Raw genomic sequence first — 17538 nt, 5'->3', positions numbered from 1 at the left:
CCAAAAAGCTGGTTTGGAGGGAGTGGCCAGGGGTCAACAGGAGTCAGGGACAGGGACACCGACCGGTGTGGGCCTGTCTTTGGACTTCCCATGGCCCTGTCCTCAGCACCCCCAATCTGTGCTGACCTCAGCGGGGACAAGGGATTGAGGCCCCGGCTACACCGCTCCCCTGGGCCTCAATGCCAGGGTGGCTGCTTCCTGCCAGGTCCAGAGGAGAGGGCACCCTGCCCTGCCCTTTGGCTCCCATCGGGGCCTGCCCCAGGTGGCCCCGCCCACCCTCATTGTTGGGGAAGCAGGTGGAGGGTGCAGGGAAGTCACCTGGACCAAGAGGAGCTCGGCCCCCTACTGGCTGTGGACTCCAGCCGACGCCACCTGTCTGTGAGCCTCGTTTTCTCAGGCAAAGACAAAAATGCCCAGGGCCCCAGGTGGGCTGCAAGGACAGACTTCCGGAGAGCACACCGAGTCGGGCGGGTGCTCAGGTCTGCCCGGGGAAGCACCCAGCTTCGCGGCAGAGGGACTGTCAGAACTTTAAACAAAGTGCCTCTCTCTTTCTCGCTCTCTCCACACGCGTGTGCGATAGGTTCAGACACAACCGGGAACACACAGATACGTGTACACACCTGCATGCACAGAGGTCCACGCACGGCTGTCTGCAGACAGTCACGGGGATTCACACACATGGGCACGCACACACGCTCCCACACACATCCGCCCTTCTTTCCGTGCACATGAACCATCTACGGCTTTTGAAAAATAGCTTCCAAAACCAGGAGATGAAATGCGTCGTTAGCCCAGTTTCTCGGGATTCAACCTCACATCTGAACACAGCGGTTCGGCCTAGACTCTGCGGTCCTCACGAGCAGACGAGTCCGAGTAAAAACCGCAAGTGTTTCCCCTCAGACTGCGTTATCATCTATTAAATAACAGGTAGAATAACACACTTTAATGTTCCGACCACACAGTCCCCCGCGCGGTCCCACAGTTGCGCTCGGGGAGCCACCTGGCTGGCTGGGACCCCGCACTCGGCCGGCCTTCCCCGTGGACGGGGCTCCTGGCCAGTGCCACCCAGTGTCTTCCTTCAAAGCAGCACCCCCTCCCAGCATCCGTTCTGCCCCTGGTCCTGATTTGACTGGCGCTTGCCCGAGGATACTAGGAAGTGTTTGGGACACGTTCCGTCAGCCCCCAAAGGAGCCGCCAGCTCAGGAGCAGGGAAGGGGGCAGGGGTAAGCGGGGGGAGTCAGTTGCAGGGAGCTGCCCTGCCACGACGGTCAGCCAGGCTGGACAGGGGATGGCCAGCCGTGCAGCCAGAACATGTGAGGCCTCCACTCCACCGGGCTGGCAGCTAAGCACCTCCCTGGCTCCTCTGCCTCTGTCGCCGCCGCCAGGGCTGGGCACCCTTGCCCGGTGGCCAGGGCAGCCCGCCCCGGAGCCCCACCCCGCTCTGCAGCAGCCGCACCATCTCGTGGTCCTTGTGGTCAAGCACTCGGGGCAGGAACAGCGAGGACTTCTGTGTGCGGCGCGTCTTGAAGCCCCTACGGGGCCGGCCCTTGCCGTTGACCGACACGTACCACAGTCTCTCGGCGCTGGGCTGGCGCCGGGCCCCCGGCCCGCTGGGCCCCGTCCGGTACTGCCGGGAGGCATACGTGTTGTAGCCCAGCTCGTGGATCCGCTCCACAAACTCGCACTCGGCGTTGTAGTTCTCCTGCGAGTTTGGGGCAAGACGCCACGGTCAGCGGCCCAGGAGGCCACCGGACACGGGGCAAGGGTCCCAGGGACGGCTTCCTCTTCACCATGCCTCCCACCCCCTCTGGGCCTGGCCTGGACCTGTGCACCGTCGGCCTTCCACACCGTTGCCTAGGCTGTGCCTCACACCGAGTGCCCTTCCTCCCACCGGTGTCTGGTGAACGTGGCCTTTGGGACTCAGCTCAGACATCCTTTCCTTCAGCAAGGATTCCTGAGCCCCTTGGGAAAAATGGCTCTTCCTGCCTCCCCTTGGGGGTTCCCCAGTCTCCCACGCCCCTCCTCGGCCCTCCCGACCCGGGTGCCCTGGACGTGTGCTGGCGGCGTGGACATCAGCAGGGCTGGGCACGCGGACGGAGGAAGGGGATGGTGCCCCAGAAGACACTGCATCAGCGAGAAAGACGGAAAAGAACATTGGACGAAAAAGGGAGAACACAGCCGGTTTCCCATCAAAGGCCAAGCGGGGTCCCAGCTCTGGGCCTTGAACTCGGAGAGTTGCTCTCTTGGCCTCTCCATCCCTGTCCCACAGGCTGAAGGAGGGGCAATAGGCCGGAGTCCTGAGCCCCTACTCTGCACAGATACCGCCCTCAGGGCCCTTCGGGGAGCCACCCCACCCCAGCGGATGGGAAGGAGGCCAACTTTGTCATTAGAAATGAAGGCACCCTCGTCAGCCTGGTACACGGTGGGGGGATGTGAATCCCTGCCCTCTGGACGAGCAGAGGTGAAAAGTCAGGATTGAAGGAGGCAGGGTCCTTCAGGCGGGGCTGGGAAGGGGGGGTGCCTTATGCCCATTCAGTTGAGGCTCAGTCCTGGCTGCAGGCAGGTGGCTGTGCCCAGGGTCTCCTCCCCTCCCTGAACTACGTCAATGGGCAGAGCTGGGCACAGGGGAAGGCGGGCAGTGGGACCTGGCGTCTCCCCTGGGCCTGGCCACCCAACAGGAACAAGAGACCCTCGGGCTCTATCTCTGAGTGCAGGTGAGCCAAAGGGCCACAGGCCCACTCCCAGGGGTCCCGGGCTGGTGGGGGCCAGACCACAAATTCGGCAACGGGTGACCTGGAAGGACTCGAATGTTTAAGCAACAATGCCCTGGATGGCAGTGGGGGTGGCTGCCTGACTCTGGGGCAGCCTGCCTCTCCCTGTAAGCCCCGCCCCTCTCTGTTCTTCTGCCTACAAGTGGAGGCTCAGAGCTGGATGCTCCAGACCAATCTCCACGTTTTACAGGTGGGGAAACTGAGGCCCAGGGAGGTGCCAGTTCCCAATCATAAAGGATAAGGTGCTGTTTTGGCCGGTGCCCCACCCCTGTGTGGTGTGGGCTCAGGGTCCTCTGGGGGGGGTGGATGGGCTCAGGACAGACTCACCCCACCCCCGCACTCTGGGGGTGTCTGTCCCCCCTACTGGACTGTGACAGACTGAGATTCTCCTCCTGTCCTCTGTCCTGGAGAAGGGGCGTCCCCAAGGGCTCAGGCCCACCCACCAGGAAGCCAGAGGCTGGGCTGTCTCTTTGCTGAGACCCTCAGCGCGGGGTGGGGGAAACCATTTGAATGGACACAGTCCTGTGGGCCTTGGACAGCAAGTGGGGGGCAACTCAGGCCCTCCTGTGGGGACTCTTGGGGGGCTGAGCACTCTGTTGCACCTTTTAGGGGCTTCCAAGGGTGCAGGGAGGGCAGTGGGTAGGCACGATGCAGGTGTCAGGAGGAAGCCGCCTGGACACCGTCCCCCGCCTGGGAAGTGACCTTTGGGGAGGGTCATTAGGGAGGGCGGGTGCTTCCCAGGGGCAGCTGGGGGACAGGAACATTCTGTGCAGTGGCAGCGTGGCCGAAGGCACGGAGGGTGGGTGGATGGCGTGTTTGTAGAACTGAGAGAGGGGCCAGAGCCGGGAGGGGCTGAGTCTCGGAGTGATGGCGTGGGGGTGGGGGCAGAAGGCGTCTCGGCCACTGCTCTGGGGGCGCAGCTGTGGCACCTGAGTGATAGCCGTGGGCCACGCTTGAGTGGGTTTGCATTTCAGGAAGACCCTCAGCGTGCACCCCGCACAGGGCGTGACAGGCCACTGCTGAATGAAGGGGTGCACACCAGACGGAAGGAAGAGAGGGAGGGGGAGGGAGGCGGATGGATGCGAATAGATGGAAACACGGGTGGATGGATGGACAGACAGACTGGAGGAGGGTGAGGCTGGGGGCCAGCCCTGTCCCACGGTTGCTGAGATGCCAGCCTGAGTTACAAGGGCTCCAGCCAAGAGGATAAGGTGGGAGGCGAGGGGTGTGGACACAGGAGAAGGATTCAGGGGGTGGAGCCCAGGACTGGACGTGGCGCTGAGTCAGACGGTGTCCACTGTGATGCCCAGCTGGCCGTGGGCTGAAGCAAGTAGCTGGGGGGGCAATCTTTGAGGCGGGGCGTTCAGGGAGCTGCTCCGTCCTGTTGGGGTGACCTCTAACTCAGAAGGGAGGTCATGGCTGGAACTGGGGGCTGTCAGTGGCAAAGGCCACTGAGCCACAGAAGTGGATGAGCTGGCCTGGGACGTGACGCAAAGATGAGGGGACTCCACGGCCAAGAGGCAGGGCAGTGGGCACAGCACTCACAGGCTAGCTGGTGGTGCCCGGGACGGGGACGCGGTGGGGCACCTGGCCGCCTCACCTCCAGGTTTCTGCAGGGCGGTGAGACCTTTCCTGCTGGAGCTCTGGGAAGTTCCATACCTTTCAGCTAGACCTCCTGGCTGTTTCCCGGTGAGGCTGGGATCCTCTCTTCCTCCTTCCCCAAAGCCAATGCCATCAGCTCTTGGGGATGGAAGCTTAGCTCACGCTTTGTTCCGTCCCCAGAGCCCGGGCCTGGGTCGCCCATAAAAGCAATGGCAGTAGCCTTAGGCCTCCCCTCTCAATGCAGCCTTCCCTGCCCCTCTGCGGATGTCCCCGGCGTGGCCGGGAAGACCTGCACCACGACCGCAGGCCAGCAAGACCTCCTCACTGGGTGTCCCCTCTTCCCAGGAGCAGAAAGTCAGCTCCCCTCACTGACGCCAGGGTACGGCGCCGAGAGACTGCAAAGCCACACTCCACCCCTAGAGCAGCTCGGGCCAGACCCGGGGCTGAGGACGCGTCCTGTGAACGAACCACCACCGAGGTTTGAGAGGCTGGGCACCGGAGCGTCCCTCTGCCCAGACGCGGCCCCACGCAGGGGCCGCTGCGTCCCGGCAGGCAGGCGGGCGGGCGGGTGCTCTGCAGCCTCTCTGTTTCCTTCAGCAAAGCAGTGGGCATCTGTGACGAAGGGATCAGCTTAAGGCGGGTTTTCCTGTGACTCTTCTTGAGGGCGATTTGCCTGACTTCAAAGGCGGCAAAATGGTGCATTTCTCTCACACGTGCGGAACGGAGAGAGGGACCTGCGTGGGCTCGACCCTCAGGGCCGCGTGGGGTCGGTTTCCGGGAACGGAGCCCCTCCCACTGCCGGAGAAGGCACTGGCCGAGGTGTGTGCGACGACCAGCTGGAGGCGCCAGATTTCCCAGCACATGTGTTTCGCTCCCTGTGCCCCCGCCCCCGCCCCCTGCCCACGTCCACAGAGCCATGGACCGTTTTTTTGTGGTGGGAGCCCAGGCGGAGGATACACTGGGTTCCAGCCTGTGCGCCTGGGACTCGGGCCCTGTCTCCCTTCCTCTGGGTCCCTTTTAAGAACTAACAGCCAGCTCCTTCCTCCTGGGGAGGCCTGGCTTGCACACCCTGCCTCCTCCTCCCTGGGCTCCGGGGAGAGGAGTTCTTGCCCGGGGCTCACGGTTGCTCAGCCCAAGGTTTGCTTGGGTCCCCTTATTCCAGTGGGAACTGGGGGACCACCTCTGCCCTGCTCCCTCCAGCGACCTGCAGGGGAGATGGTGGCTCCCTCCGTGCCCACCCCTGCGAGCCCCCGCGAGAGGCTGGACTCACCGAAGCGTAGAGCCGTCCCCTCCTGTTCATGGCCAGGTACCGTCCCGAGAAGAGTCCCTTAATGGCCACAACGCCCACCTCCACTGCCGTGATCTCCAGGATGCCTGGGAAGAGTCGGGAGGGCTCATCATGGCTCCGTCTCCCGTGGAGCACGGGGCGAGGGCCGAGGGCTGGGCGCCCACTGGCCCTGCTTGAGGCTGAAACACACTCCCGAGAAGGCTGGCGTGGGACGTTCAGGGGAGAGAGAGCAATGCCTGGTCAGGAGGGGGAAAGGGGCAGCACCAGAGAAGGTGCCCCAAGGAAAGAAATTCAAACCTGGGGGGTGGGGTGGGACAAGAAAGCTAATATTTCTACCCACTGACTCTCTGCCAGGGAGTGTGGCCTTGAGGACGTGGAGACAGCCTCGCCAGCGTGTCTCAGGAGACTGCTGGGGTCCAGCGCCCCGCCCAAGACACACACGCGTGTGATCTGGAATCTCAAACCCGGCTGCAGACGCCGGTCTGGGTTCTCCAGCCCCACAGCCTGCGCCACGGTGCCCTAGGGTCCCAGAGTGGGACGGCTGGGGCCCTGGAGGAGCCCGCTGATAATGTCATCCAGGCAGCACATTGGGGGTGTCACCCGAGCCCACTGGCATTGGACCGGGGCAGGAGATGACCGTCCCATGCGGTCGGAGGGATAGGATAGTCTGGCCGGGGCTGGGTGAGAGCCCAGAGCTCACAAAGGAAGCAGGCTGGGCCCAGCCGCTCCCCGAGAAAGTTTAAATCTCCCCTAACGCCTTTCCTTCTGGACACAAGAGCCCATTTTCTTGGGGGCAGGGTGTGCAACCAAAGACCCAGGGGTGGGGGGCCTTTGCCCCAGAACGGCTACAAGGGGGTTGGGGTGCAGAGGGCACCATCTCCAGGGAGCGAGTCTCCGAGGGACTGATCCCAGGGACCAAGACGCAGTCGCTGGAGGCTTGCGGGAGTGCTCAGGGGTGCAGGCTGCGGGCCTCTGGAGTCCCCCAAGTCTCAGGCTGGGCGGATTCCACAGCCCCGCCCGGGGCCCGGGGACCAGAGAAACTCGCTACTGGAGGCAGGACGGGGGTGACTGCAGGCGCACACCCTCCTCCACTTCCCCGCTGCCTGCGTGGGACACCCCAAGAGTCTGGATGCTCTGCAACTCCAATGGGTAGATGGACTTAGAGAGAACCGGGGTGGCCTCGGGAGGCCAGCGCCGAGCTCCCGCAGCGGGGTCCTTCGCACCGGGAAGCCCCGGCGACACTTGGTCTCCACCGCGCGGCCCCCAAGCGACCTCCGAAAGCGCCCTCGCAGGGCTGCAGCTTTCCTCGAGGAAGCAGCGGTTTCCCGCCGCCGCCTTAAACCCACCGCACCCCTTCCTGCGCCGGGTCAGAGGATCCCAGGCCTCCGCCGTACTCCCACCCTCCTCACAATGGTTCGGCCAGGCCCCGAGCTCAGGGCTCTTGGTCCCCACCGAGCGGAGCCACAGAGCAAGCTCTGGGTCCGTTGGTGCCAGAGCGCCAAGCGTCGGAGCGGCGCTGGACGGTGGCACAAGCGGAAGACCCTCCGAGCTCCTAACCCGCGGCCCGAGGCCCCACCCGGCCAGCCGCCCGGAGGCCAAGGGCAGAGGCCAGAGGCTGCGGGTTCCACGCGGGGAAAAGACAGTGTGTTGGTGGCGGCTGCGGCCCCGGGCGAGCATCTTCCGCCCAGAGGCAGAGGCGCTTGCCCGCCACCTGGGCGGCCGCGGGCGGGTAAAGCAGAGGGTCGGTGGGGCGCCCGGGGGGTCGACAGGAGGAGGAGAAGTCGTCAAAATAATAAAGAGGATGATAAATGCCTTGTCCAGCGCCTTTTCTCCGAAAAACTCAAAGGGCTCGAACTTGTCAGGGCCCCTGGGTGCTGCAGAGTGAGGAGCCCTGGGGCGCCAACCGCGGGCCCCATGCGACCAGCGAGTCGGCAGCCGCCCTGGTCCGCTTGGGACGTGAGCCCCACCCCACCCTCTGGGAGCCTCTGGACCTGGAGGGAGGGCCGGGGGCCCCGGCGGCCAGCCTGCCTCTGGCAGCAGGAGTGACCCGCTTTCCGGGCACCCTTGGAGCGCCGCCCCTCCCCGGACCCCGCCGCGACGCCGCGGGCCGCACACTCACTGTAGGCGCTGTTCTCCAGGCTGCCGTTGACGCGGCCGCTCGGGTGCAGCTGGAGGTGGTACTTCGTGGCGCAGTAGAGCTTGCGGCGCCGGGGTGCCCCACCGAGGTGCTCGTAGACGCCGCCGCGGCCGCCCGCATCGCGCCGCAGCCGCGCCCCGGGGCCCGCCGGCCAGCCGGGCTCCAGCAGGCTGAGCAGCAGGAGCCAGATCAGGCCCATCGTGGCATCGCGCCCGCCCCGCGGCGGCGGCGGCTGCAGGCGAGCGCGGCTCCCATGGAAGGGGCGGCTGCGGAGCCGGGCTGCGCGCGCGGAGCCGCCTCCGGCTCCGCGGGAAGGGGGACAGGGAGAGGAGAAACGCGGGAGGAGGAGGAGGGAGGAGAGAGAGAGAGAGAGAGAGAGAGAGAATGAATCTCCTTTAATTTTCACCCAGGATCGGGTGAAATTTCCGTTGCTGCGCAAAGCGCTGAAAGAAAAGACGGCTCGGCAACAAAAGGCCGATGTGGTCCCCCGGCGGAGGCGCGGGAGGGGCGGGAGCCCGGGCGCGTGGGCAGCGCGGCGGGCGCGGGGCTCCGGGGCGGGCGGCCGCCCGCGCACACTCGCCCCCGCGCACGGCCGTCGAGCCGCCGCTCCGCTGCGCCGCGCGCCCTGCGGGCTCTGAAAGGTCCCTCCCCCGCCCCGCCCCCACCCCTTCCCCCAGACCAATTATGCCTCCGAAAATTATAGAGCGAGGCCTCCAGGCAGCCGCCCCAGGCCCTGTCACCCCCTCCCGCGCCCCATCAATCCCCCAGCACAATGGGGACGCCGCCGCTGACTGATGTCCGCGCAAACAACTTGCGGGGAAGTCGCGCTGACAAACGCCCATTAGAGGCGGCACGTAGGGAAGGGGCCGCGGAGGGCGGTGGCGGAGAGGGCCTGGGGCGCGAGCGCGCGTGGGGGACGCCGCCGGGGCGTGTGTCTGCGTCCCCCGATCCCTGGGGGAGCCGCGGCGCTGTCTTTGGCGGCCCAGGCAAGGTGGACCGGCCGGCCGAGAGGGGCTTTATCCTGTCTCGCACTCCCACCGGGCACATGCGGAAGCGCGAGGTTTACAAACGTCGGGGGGTCTCGGAGGGTCTGGTCCCTGCCGAGAGCCAGAGAGGGGACTTGGAAGGAGGGCTGGAGAGCCAGAGAAAGGGGCACAGAGGCGGAGAGCTCTGGAGAGCAGGGCAGACAGGCACAGAGAGAAAGACAGGGCGAAACGGGACAGAGTGTGACAGAGGAGAGAAACCAAGGGGCGGAAAGGGAGACCCAGAGAGCAGGGAGCGATCCCCGGAGGGAAGCAGGGGAGTCTGGTGGCCACAGCGCAGGGAGAGAAGAGAAGAGGGACGTGGCCAGAGGAGGGGGAACAGACCCCCCTGCCTGGTGGGTCCAGGGCAGCAGGGTGGATGCCCCATGGCCTCCGACTGCCTGCGAGGCCCTCTGTCTCCCCTTGGGACCCCAGTGGAGAGGGGCTGCGGATACAGTGTTTGGAAAGTCACACTCGTTCGCCTTTCTCTAGTTCCCCTGGCCTCTGTCTCCGACCCCCTCCCCCGCCCCCCGCCCGTGCCACACACCCTCAAGCCAGGGGGCTTGCCCTGTGGCAAGGGGGACAGGGCAGGGATGCGGATGGACCGTGGGGCCCTGTGTTCTAGGCCACAGCCTTGGCTCCAGGTTCAGGGATGATGTGGGGGGTGGGGGGGCTGGGGTGCCACATCTCACCGCCCCCGTCAGGATGTGGGACCTCGGAACCCAGGGGAGGAGCAGGCGCACAGGCCCAGGGTCCCTTGAGCTGCAGGAGCCTCGATCCCCATCCGGACATTCCTCACCACCATGACCCAACACAGATAGGGTGACAGGTCCTCATGGAGCCCCCGGTGCAGTCAGCGCCTGGGGGCCCTGGGTGGGGCACCCCCAGGGCATCACCAAGTCCCCCAGTCCCTGGGGGGGTGACTGGTGGCCAGGTGCTATCTAGTCAGGACTGCCCAAAGACCAGGCCGCCGACTGTTAGGAGCCCAGACTGTTAATGATGGAGCCTGCTTTCCCGGGGACACGGGACAGTCCCCGGGGACAGAGCCATGAGGGGGACTTGCTCATCCAGGCGCCACCCATAGACCTGGCCTGAGCCTGCTGGGCACTGGGGTTTCCTACGGAGCACGGAAGGGACACGGTGTGGGCTGTGGGTGCTGTAAAGGCCACTCGTTCTGCTCCCAAGTCATGTGGGTGCCTCCCGGGGCTGCATCAGGAGGAGTCAGGAAGAGACGCCGTGTTCCCAAGGGGAAGAGAGCATCACAACTGGGGTGGGGGGGTGGTCAGGATTCCCGACCCCCTTCGCTGTACACGCCTCAGCTGCCTCCCCACCCCGGGACCCGTCAGGAAGATTGGGAGGGGCCAGCTCAGGGTTTGCAGCCTCCCTCCTCTCCATGCTGCCCACTGGGGGTGAGCCTGTGTGCACCCCCAGGTCTGCCTGCACCCTGGAACTGGGGGGGGTTGCCGTAGAGCAGGGCTGTGGGGGTGAGGGGAGGCCAGGAGGGCAGGGGCATCTACTGGCTTCCTTCACTGTTGTGCCCGCCGCACCCAGACTGTAGCCACTCGGGACCTACTCCTAGAATGAATGAGTGGATGGATGGATGGACGGATGGACAGATGGAAGGCCTGGCCACTCCCTTGCCATGGGGCCCTGGACGTGCGGCCCTGCTCCTCATAGGTAAAAGGCCTCCAGTGCAGTGAGGGAGACACAGCGAGACCCCAGCGCAGAGCGCGCCCCATCCGTAGGGGACCGCAGACGTGGTGGCTGTGAGGGTGGACTGGGGCACTGTTAACAGTGACGTGGGGACAGTGGGCACCCACGGCTGGAGGTCCCTTCCAGTGTGACTTTGCCGCGGCAGCAAAGCCCTCTGGGTCTTGTTCCCCCCCGTCCCCCGAAGCGCCCTGGAGTCCCAGGATGTCACCTAAAACCCAAAGCCACTTCCTGCCCCTTCACCAGGCCTGTGGCAGCCCTGCCCCTGGCTGGTGTTGGGGGGGGCACTCACCCACCCGTCTTCACCCCCAGTCCTCTGCCCATAGCCTCTCCCAACAGGCTCCAGGCTTCTGCTCCCCCGCTCCCCCACCGAGGCCTTCCTTTCTATCCGAATCTTTCTGACCCCGGTCTTTCCTGGCCCAGGAAGCCCCCCCTTGCCCCAAAGGACCTTGGCTTGGCCCCCAGGGGCTCAGGCCCGGCCAAGGCAGGGGGACCTGACTCCTTGGCAGCCTCCCCGCAGGGTGTGGCTCTCATTCACAAAACCCTGCTGGGCTGGGCTGGGAGGAGGCACCCACACTACCCACACACGGTGACCTCCACCCCTCCCCCGCCCAGGGCACCAGGTGGGGGGTGTAATGTGGTAATAGCAACCATGTTAATTGCTTCCAAATGGTCACTGCAACCATTTGACTAATTGGTCTCTTCCAGACCCCGGCCTGGACACCCCCAGGCTGGGCCCAGCCCACCTCACCCACAGTCCCCGAGACCTCTTCTCTGATGCGCCCACGCCCAGGTCCCTTCCAGTCCTATCTGGTACCTGGGAGACATCTTGTGACCCCACCTTCAGATGCTTCCCCTGGAGAGGGAGCTGGGGGAGGGGATGGAACAGAGAGCAGCGACCTGTGACAAGGGCCCAGCCTGCCAGCAAGGGTGCCGTCCCCAGGCCCACTCTCACTTTAATTGTGCCCCCCAAGAGCAGTGGGGGGGAAGCCCGGGCCTGCAGAGCCAGTGGGGCGGGAAGCCCTGCCTTACAGATGTGAGCAGAGGCGCAGAGACACGAGGAGACCCATCCAAGGTCATCCAGCTTGGGAGGCAAGGTGAGGCCACCGGAACCTCCATCTGGCCTCGCCTTGTCCACCTGGCCCTGGGTCCCCAACGGGCTGAAGGTGGGGGGTCCAGGGCCTGAGCGGCCCTCTTTGCTTTGCTCCTGGCTAAGTTAGAAGCCACGAGCAACAGGGGTGGGACTATGGTGGAATCTCCGCGCACAGCACAGGCCAGTCCTCTGCCTGGTAGATGCTTCCTCTGGGTAGACCAGCTGGCCGCCCTCCACAGCCGAGGCCACCCCACTCCTGAGGGCAGAACCTGGTCTCAGCACTAGACGGGAGCCCCCCTGGTGAGGGGGGCACAGCTCCCTCTTGGGGCTCCTCTGGTTGCCACTATCGAGGCTTCTGTAATGCCGAGGGTCCCAGGAACCCTGGGCTTGAGCACTGCAGTGCCCGAGGACAGTGAGGGCCCCTGGGTGCAGGACCCCTCTCCTGTCTGTCAGCAGGGCCTCGGCATGCATTCATTGCCAGGGAGGAGTGCCCCCGACAACACCTGGCCTGGCCCCGCTGGGCCAGGCGACCTGGAGGGGGCCGCGTCCCTGGGACCGGCCGTCAGACTTGTGTTCCTTCAGCTTCTCTGAGGAGGTTTGAGGGCACCCACCCTCTCTGATGGATGCCGGCCCGGCTAGCGGGGCTGACCGTGGCGCTGACCAAGGACACGCTTCTCACTGTGTGTGGGGCCCAGCCCCACCCTCTCCACAAATCGAAGGCAAGTTCTTCCTATGTGGCTGCCCCCAGACCCCTCATTTTGTGGCTGTGGCCCTGAGGGGGGCTTCTCGGCTACCTGGGCTCCTGTGGGAGGCAACCTTGCAGCCACAAGCCCTGTGCAGCCACATAGGCAAGGGCCCGGGTCAAGAAGCAGCTGGCCGGGTGCACACTCGCTTTGTTCATGAGAAACAGTTCTTGTCCCCCACTTCAAGAGGCCGGGACAGGCACTCACCTCCCAAGGGCAGGCAGATGGACCCGATGGCCTTCCCCCCGCCGCCCAGAGGGTCCCGGGACTCCCTCTCTGTCTCTACCGGCTGCCAGGCCAGCGGCCACTGCCGCCCCCAAGCCTGCCGTGCCCTGTGTTCTTGGCACGTGCTGCCCATCCTTAGCTTCGGGGTGACGGCCATGCCCTCGCCTGCATTTGGACTTGCTCTGGTCCCTGCCTCCGCTCAGTCTCCATCTCCTGCTGCCTCACCCCAGTGAACTCCAGAGTCCCCCTGGAGCTCTGCCCCAACTCAGGGTCGCTGGGCTGCCTGTCCCATCCCTGCAGCACCTGTCTCCTCCCGTGCTCCCATTTTGGGCTTGTGTGGAGTCTTCTTGTTCTTGGCGATCCAGCTGAGTGAGTCCCACCCCCACGGGAGGGGGCATCCCTGCACCCCTGCCCCTCCTGGACTCCCTGGCTGGGTGAGGGGTCCCCCAGCTCCCTGCATGCATTTCACCCCAGGGGTGTGAGGTCTGAAGGAGGCTGGAGCTGCTCTGCTTTTCTCTGCTTGCTCAGCACCCCCCCCCCCCCCAGGGCTGGGCCTGAGCCGATCCCCCTAGATCATGAGCGAACTAATGAGTGAGTGAGCAAATGAACGAAATCTCCCAGGAACTGGGTGGGGACAGCAGGCTCCTACCTGGTGCCCTGGTCACCCTGTCTCTTTCCCACGAGCAGCTCTGCCAGGAAAGGAGGCTGCAGCCGGTGGGAGCCCAGGGGGCTGGTCAGACTCCGCCTGCTCACAGTCAACTCGACTTGTGAGCAGAAAATTGTGTGACCAGTGTACCCCAGCAGATGGCCTTTGGTGGGTATCTCCACTCGGCACCTCGGCCGTGGAGGCGACGGGCTCACAGGCAGGCCCTGGGCCCCAAGCCGCTCTCCCAGCTCACACACACAGCCCCGACCCAGAAAGATGAAATCGGGTCAGACGCGGGGTGACGACGGGCAGACGGGCTGACGGAGGGGCTGGAGTGCAGCCCCCCGCTTGACTTGAGAGGGGACGCTGGGGCCCGAGCAGCCTCGGCCACTGTCTGTTGGAAGCCTACACAAGGCCGCTGACTGTCCCAACACGTTTCTCTCCTGAATTTTACATCCTTTTAGCAACAGATGTCACGGGGCAAAGGGCTGAGGTCGCAGGTGCCATCCTCAGGCTGGGGACGGTGCTGGCGAGGCCGCTGCCAGGCTGTTCGGTGATGCCCTGTGCCTCTGCCGGGGACTCTCACACAGGTACCGCGAATGTGTCTCAGCCTCGATGACATTGTCACTAGGGGCGATCCGCACCCTCACAAAGAGCCCTCCCCAGCTCAGAGCCCACCATCTGACGGCTCTCAGCTTGCGCTGGGTGAAGAGGCGCAGAGTCCAAGTCAAACACCTCTGACCTTTGCCCTGAGAAGGTGCAAGGTCACCTGGGCAGATGCCCCAGGCGGGAAGGAAGTGGCTCTCTCAGCACGACGCCTCTGTAAGAGTGTCCTCAAAATATCGGAGCTTGCCCTGGCCGGTGTGGCTCAGCTGAGCGGACATTGTTACACAAAGTGAAAGGTTACGGGTTTGATTCCCAGTCGGGGCACACGCCTGGGTCGCGGGCTCAATCCTGGGTCAGGGTGCATACGAGAGGCAACCGATTGATGTGTCTCTCCCTCTCTCTCATTTTCCCTCCCTTCCTCTCTCTCTAAAAGCAAATAAATAAAATCTTAAAAAAAAAAAGCATTGGACCTTAATTCCTTCTACCCTGAGTCTCTGTGAGCCTTCCGCTGGGATGACTCTGCAGAGTGCACCTGTGAAGGTGGGCCCAGGAGTGTTTGTTCAAACCACTGGTGGCTCACCTGTGTGATTGAAATCAGACCAGACCCCGAGACCCTGGTGTCCACCTGGAGTACATTGAGCCCACCTGGAGGCCACAGCCACCTGGAGGCCACACCCACCTAAGGCCCCACCCACCCATAGGCCACACCCACGTGCAGGCCCCACTCACAGCAGGTCCTCTAAAGCTGAATACTTTGAGCACTAAGGAGCCATTGCCGTCTTCGAGACAAGCATCCCCGGCTTTGGCTGTTTCCACGCGTCTGACATGAGTCTGCAGGCCCATCCGATTCTCACCTGGCCTGGGAGGCTGTCTGAGGCCACCGGTGGGAGGGCCACACAGCTGGACAGCCCTGTATAATTAACATGTCGTTTGCTCACCCGCTCGGTCCTGTATTCATGCGCTCATTCACTCATTCATTCATTCACTCAGTCGCCAGTGCTTTGAGTCCCCGCGTCGTGCCGGCCACGCGCTGAGGACGCAAGGGTGAACAGAACAGAACAAGCTGTTTCCTTGGGGGAAGCCAGGTGGAGAAGGCAGCAACCTCCTACAGCCAGGCAGAAGGCGGTGACAAGGCCAGTGACACATTCAGGCTGTTTGGGCACGGCAGGGGGTTCAAACCACCCTGGGCGGGTGAGGGAGCAGCGCCCCTCCCCGCCCGCTCAGCCAGCATCGAGGGCCCCTCCCCTACTCCACATCTCTCCCATCTCACTGCCCCCAGTTTCCACGTTTGGGCCACACCTCCCCTTTCATGCCCACTCTCCACTGCACGACACCTGAGTTCTGTGCAACAGACAAGGCAGAGACTGAGCGTTCCATTCCACAGGTGAGAAGACCACGGCCCAGAAAGTGGAGGAGCACGTCAACGGGAAGGATGAGGCCAGGCGGTGCCAGTGGGGGCGGCCACACCCAGAGTTGGATAGATGGTGAAAATCCACTCATCAGGGGTCGTCTGAGCATTTTACAAATATTAACTCATTTAATTCTCAAACAGCCTTCCGGGTAAGGGCTATGAGGAGCCCCATTTAAAAAATTAAAAACGGAGGCACAGAGAAGCCAGGCATCTGGCCTGCAGGGGCGCCCCGCCCGAGCCGGGATGCAGAGGCCGAGAGCCAGCCCCGAGCCCGGAGGCGGTGCTGGACCACCAGGCGGTCTACCGCGCAGCTTCAGAGGGTGATGAATGTGAAGACTGTGAGCTGGGGGGGGGGAGCTCGTGATAAAGCAAGCGGAAAGCAGCGTCCAGCCTTGTACACGTGGCAGTTTGTTTGCAAACGGGAGAAAAATACAGACATGTTTCACGTGGAAGCCCTGCTGTCGGTCTCTCACCCGGGGCCAGGGCCTGGCAGGGGCAGACACTAACCCAGGACACCAGAGTGACCAGCGGGGAGGAATGGGGGTGGGAGGGGCCTCTTTTTGTTTCCCCTCCGAGGACCCCTGTTGTCTTTATACCAAAGTAACTCGCTTCCCCGTGAGTGGGTTTCTTTAAAGTGTCACTTGAAAATTCCTTTGGGATTCTCTGGCTCGCTCAGGTGCCTGGACCAGGAGGGCAGGGCCCACTGCCCAGGCTCAGGACGGAGGGCCAGGGCCCCGCCGGCCTGCACTGGGTTTTGATGCCCCGAGTGCCTTGCCTGGAAGACAAATGGTGTTTCCCTGGGCACAGGGAACATCCGGGAGCCCAGCCCAGGCGTGTGCTCCGGTGTGAGGCCGCACGCTCAGCGGCCGCAGCCGACTCTGACGCCTCTGGGGTGCTTCTCCAGCTCCAAACCCACTAGGCGAAGACTCCCGAGCACGGCTGCGTGGGTGGATGGGCAGCGGTCTGAGGGAGGTCAGGGCTCGGCCTCTGCACGTTGGAGGCCCCCAGACATTCTGCAGGTCCAGTGTGTGAGGGAGCTGCGGCCACCAGTGCTGTGGACTCAGGTGTGAAGACTTTGGGGACACTTCTGTCACAGCCGCAGGCACGTGGATGAGCTCCCGCGTGCCCACGTGGGTGCACGTGGTTTCCACAGAGCAGCCAGCCTCCGGCCTCAGACGGACCCGCTTGGTGACCTAACCGCACTGTGCCTCAGTTTCCACACTGTAAACAGACAATGACACTTAAAAGGCCGCCCAGAAGGTATCAGTCGTGGAACATGAAAAATAGAGGCATCTGTTGAAGAAGATACAAGAAACACTGTACACAGGACAATGACGCCTCAGTACCCTTCAGAGGAGGCATCTTGGGGCCTCATACAGTTCTCCCAGTCGCCATCAGCTGCCCCGTCATATTTTCCTGAATCTCACTGATGGTCTGAAATCTCTTCCCTTTCAAAGGTGATTTTAGTTTGGGGAAAAGCCAGGAGTTGTAGGGCGCCAAATCTGGGCTGTAGGGGGGCTGAGTCCCCTGGGTGATCTGATGTTTTGCCAAAACACTGTACACCAGACGTGATGCGTGAGCGGGTGCATTGTTGTAATGAGGCTGCCAATCACCAGCTGCCCACAGCTGCAGCCTTCTGAGTCACCAGAAGAGCTTCCGTGGAGGAATGTTCAAGCTTAACACCAAATGGGATGCAGATTCGTCGCTCTCCTCACTCGCTCATTTTGAATGTGGCCACACAGTACACATGCTCACTCAGCAGCATCTACCGCCCCCACCGACCAGTACAGTGAAGTCACCATTGTTCACGCATGTGCATTCCAGTCCACTCTCCTTGGCTGCCAGGTTACCTCAATGGTGTGCAAACTGTTCTCGGTTCTCATTGTGTTAACAATGGCAGGACTTTTCTGGACAGACCTCATCCTTCGTGGGGTTTTTGTGGTCACAGACCCCTCAGAACGGCCCCATCGGTAGTGAGCATTGGAACAATGTCAAAAGCTCCGACTCTTTAACCCTTACAACACCCAAGTGCGGTGCTCTCTGGTTCCTGCCCTTTGCAGGTGAGGAATGAAGCGCAGGGAAGGCTAAGTAACCGGCCCGGGTCACTGGGAGGCACCTTTCTATGTGTTTGGGCCAGATCTGGACTCTGCCACCTCCCCCAGCAGTAGTCACGCCTGGCACACGGGGGGGCCGCTCCCTCCAGAGCTCTGAGAAACATCCCACCGAATACCGCGGCAATGAAAAGAACAAAAGGGTTGATTTTTATTCTTTACTTAGAGTTATT

The 17538-nt window shown here is 63.4% G+C and overlaps 1 protein-coding gene across 1 annotated transcript; it reads right to left on the bottom strand.

Annotated features, from left to right (window-relative positions):
* Nucleotides 1-1342: 1342 nt before the first annotated feature.
* On the bottom strand, nt 1343-8076 carry FGF3 (fibroblast growth factor 3). The gene is made up of 3 exons (XM_053923791.1): nt 7781-8076; nt 5644-5747; nt 1343-1702 (listed from the first exon to the last, which is right to left on the bottom strand). Exons 1-3 carry the CDS (start codon nt 7995-7997, stop codon nt 1343-1345), a joined length of 681 nt encoding a protein of 226 aa, XP_053779766.1. The 5' UTR covers nt 7998-8076.
* Between the last annotated feature and the right edge of the window lie 9462 nt (nt 8077-17538).

The sequence above is a fragment of the Desmodus rotundus genome, chromosome 5 (genome assembly GCF_022682495.2).
Source record: "Desmodus rotundus isolate HL8 chromosome 5, HLdesRot8A.1, whole genome shotgun sequence".
NCBI classification, from domain to species: Eukaryota; Metazoa; Chordata; class Mammalia; order Chiroptera; family Phyllostomidae; genus Desmodus; species Desmodus rotundus.
This window is presented reverse-complemented; position numbering and strand designations above follow the sequence as displayed.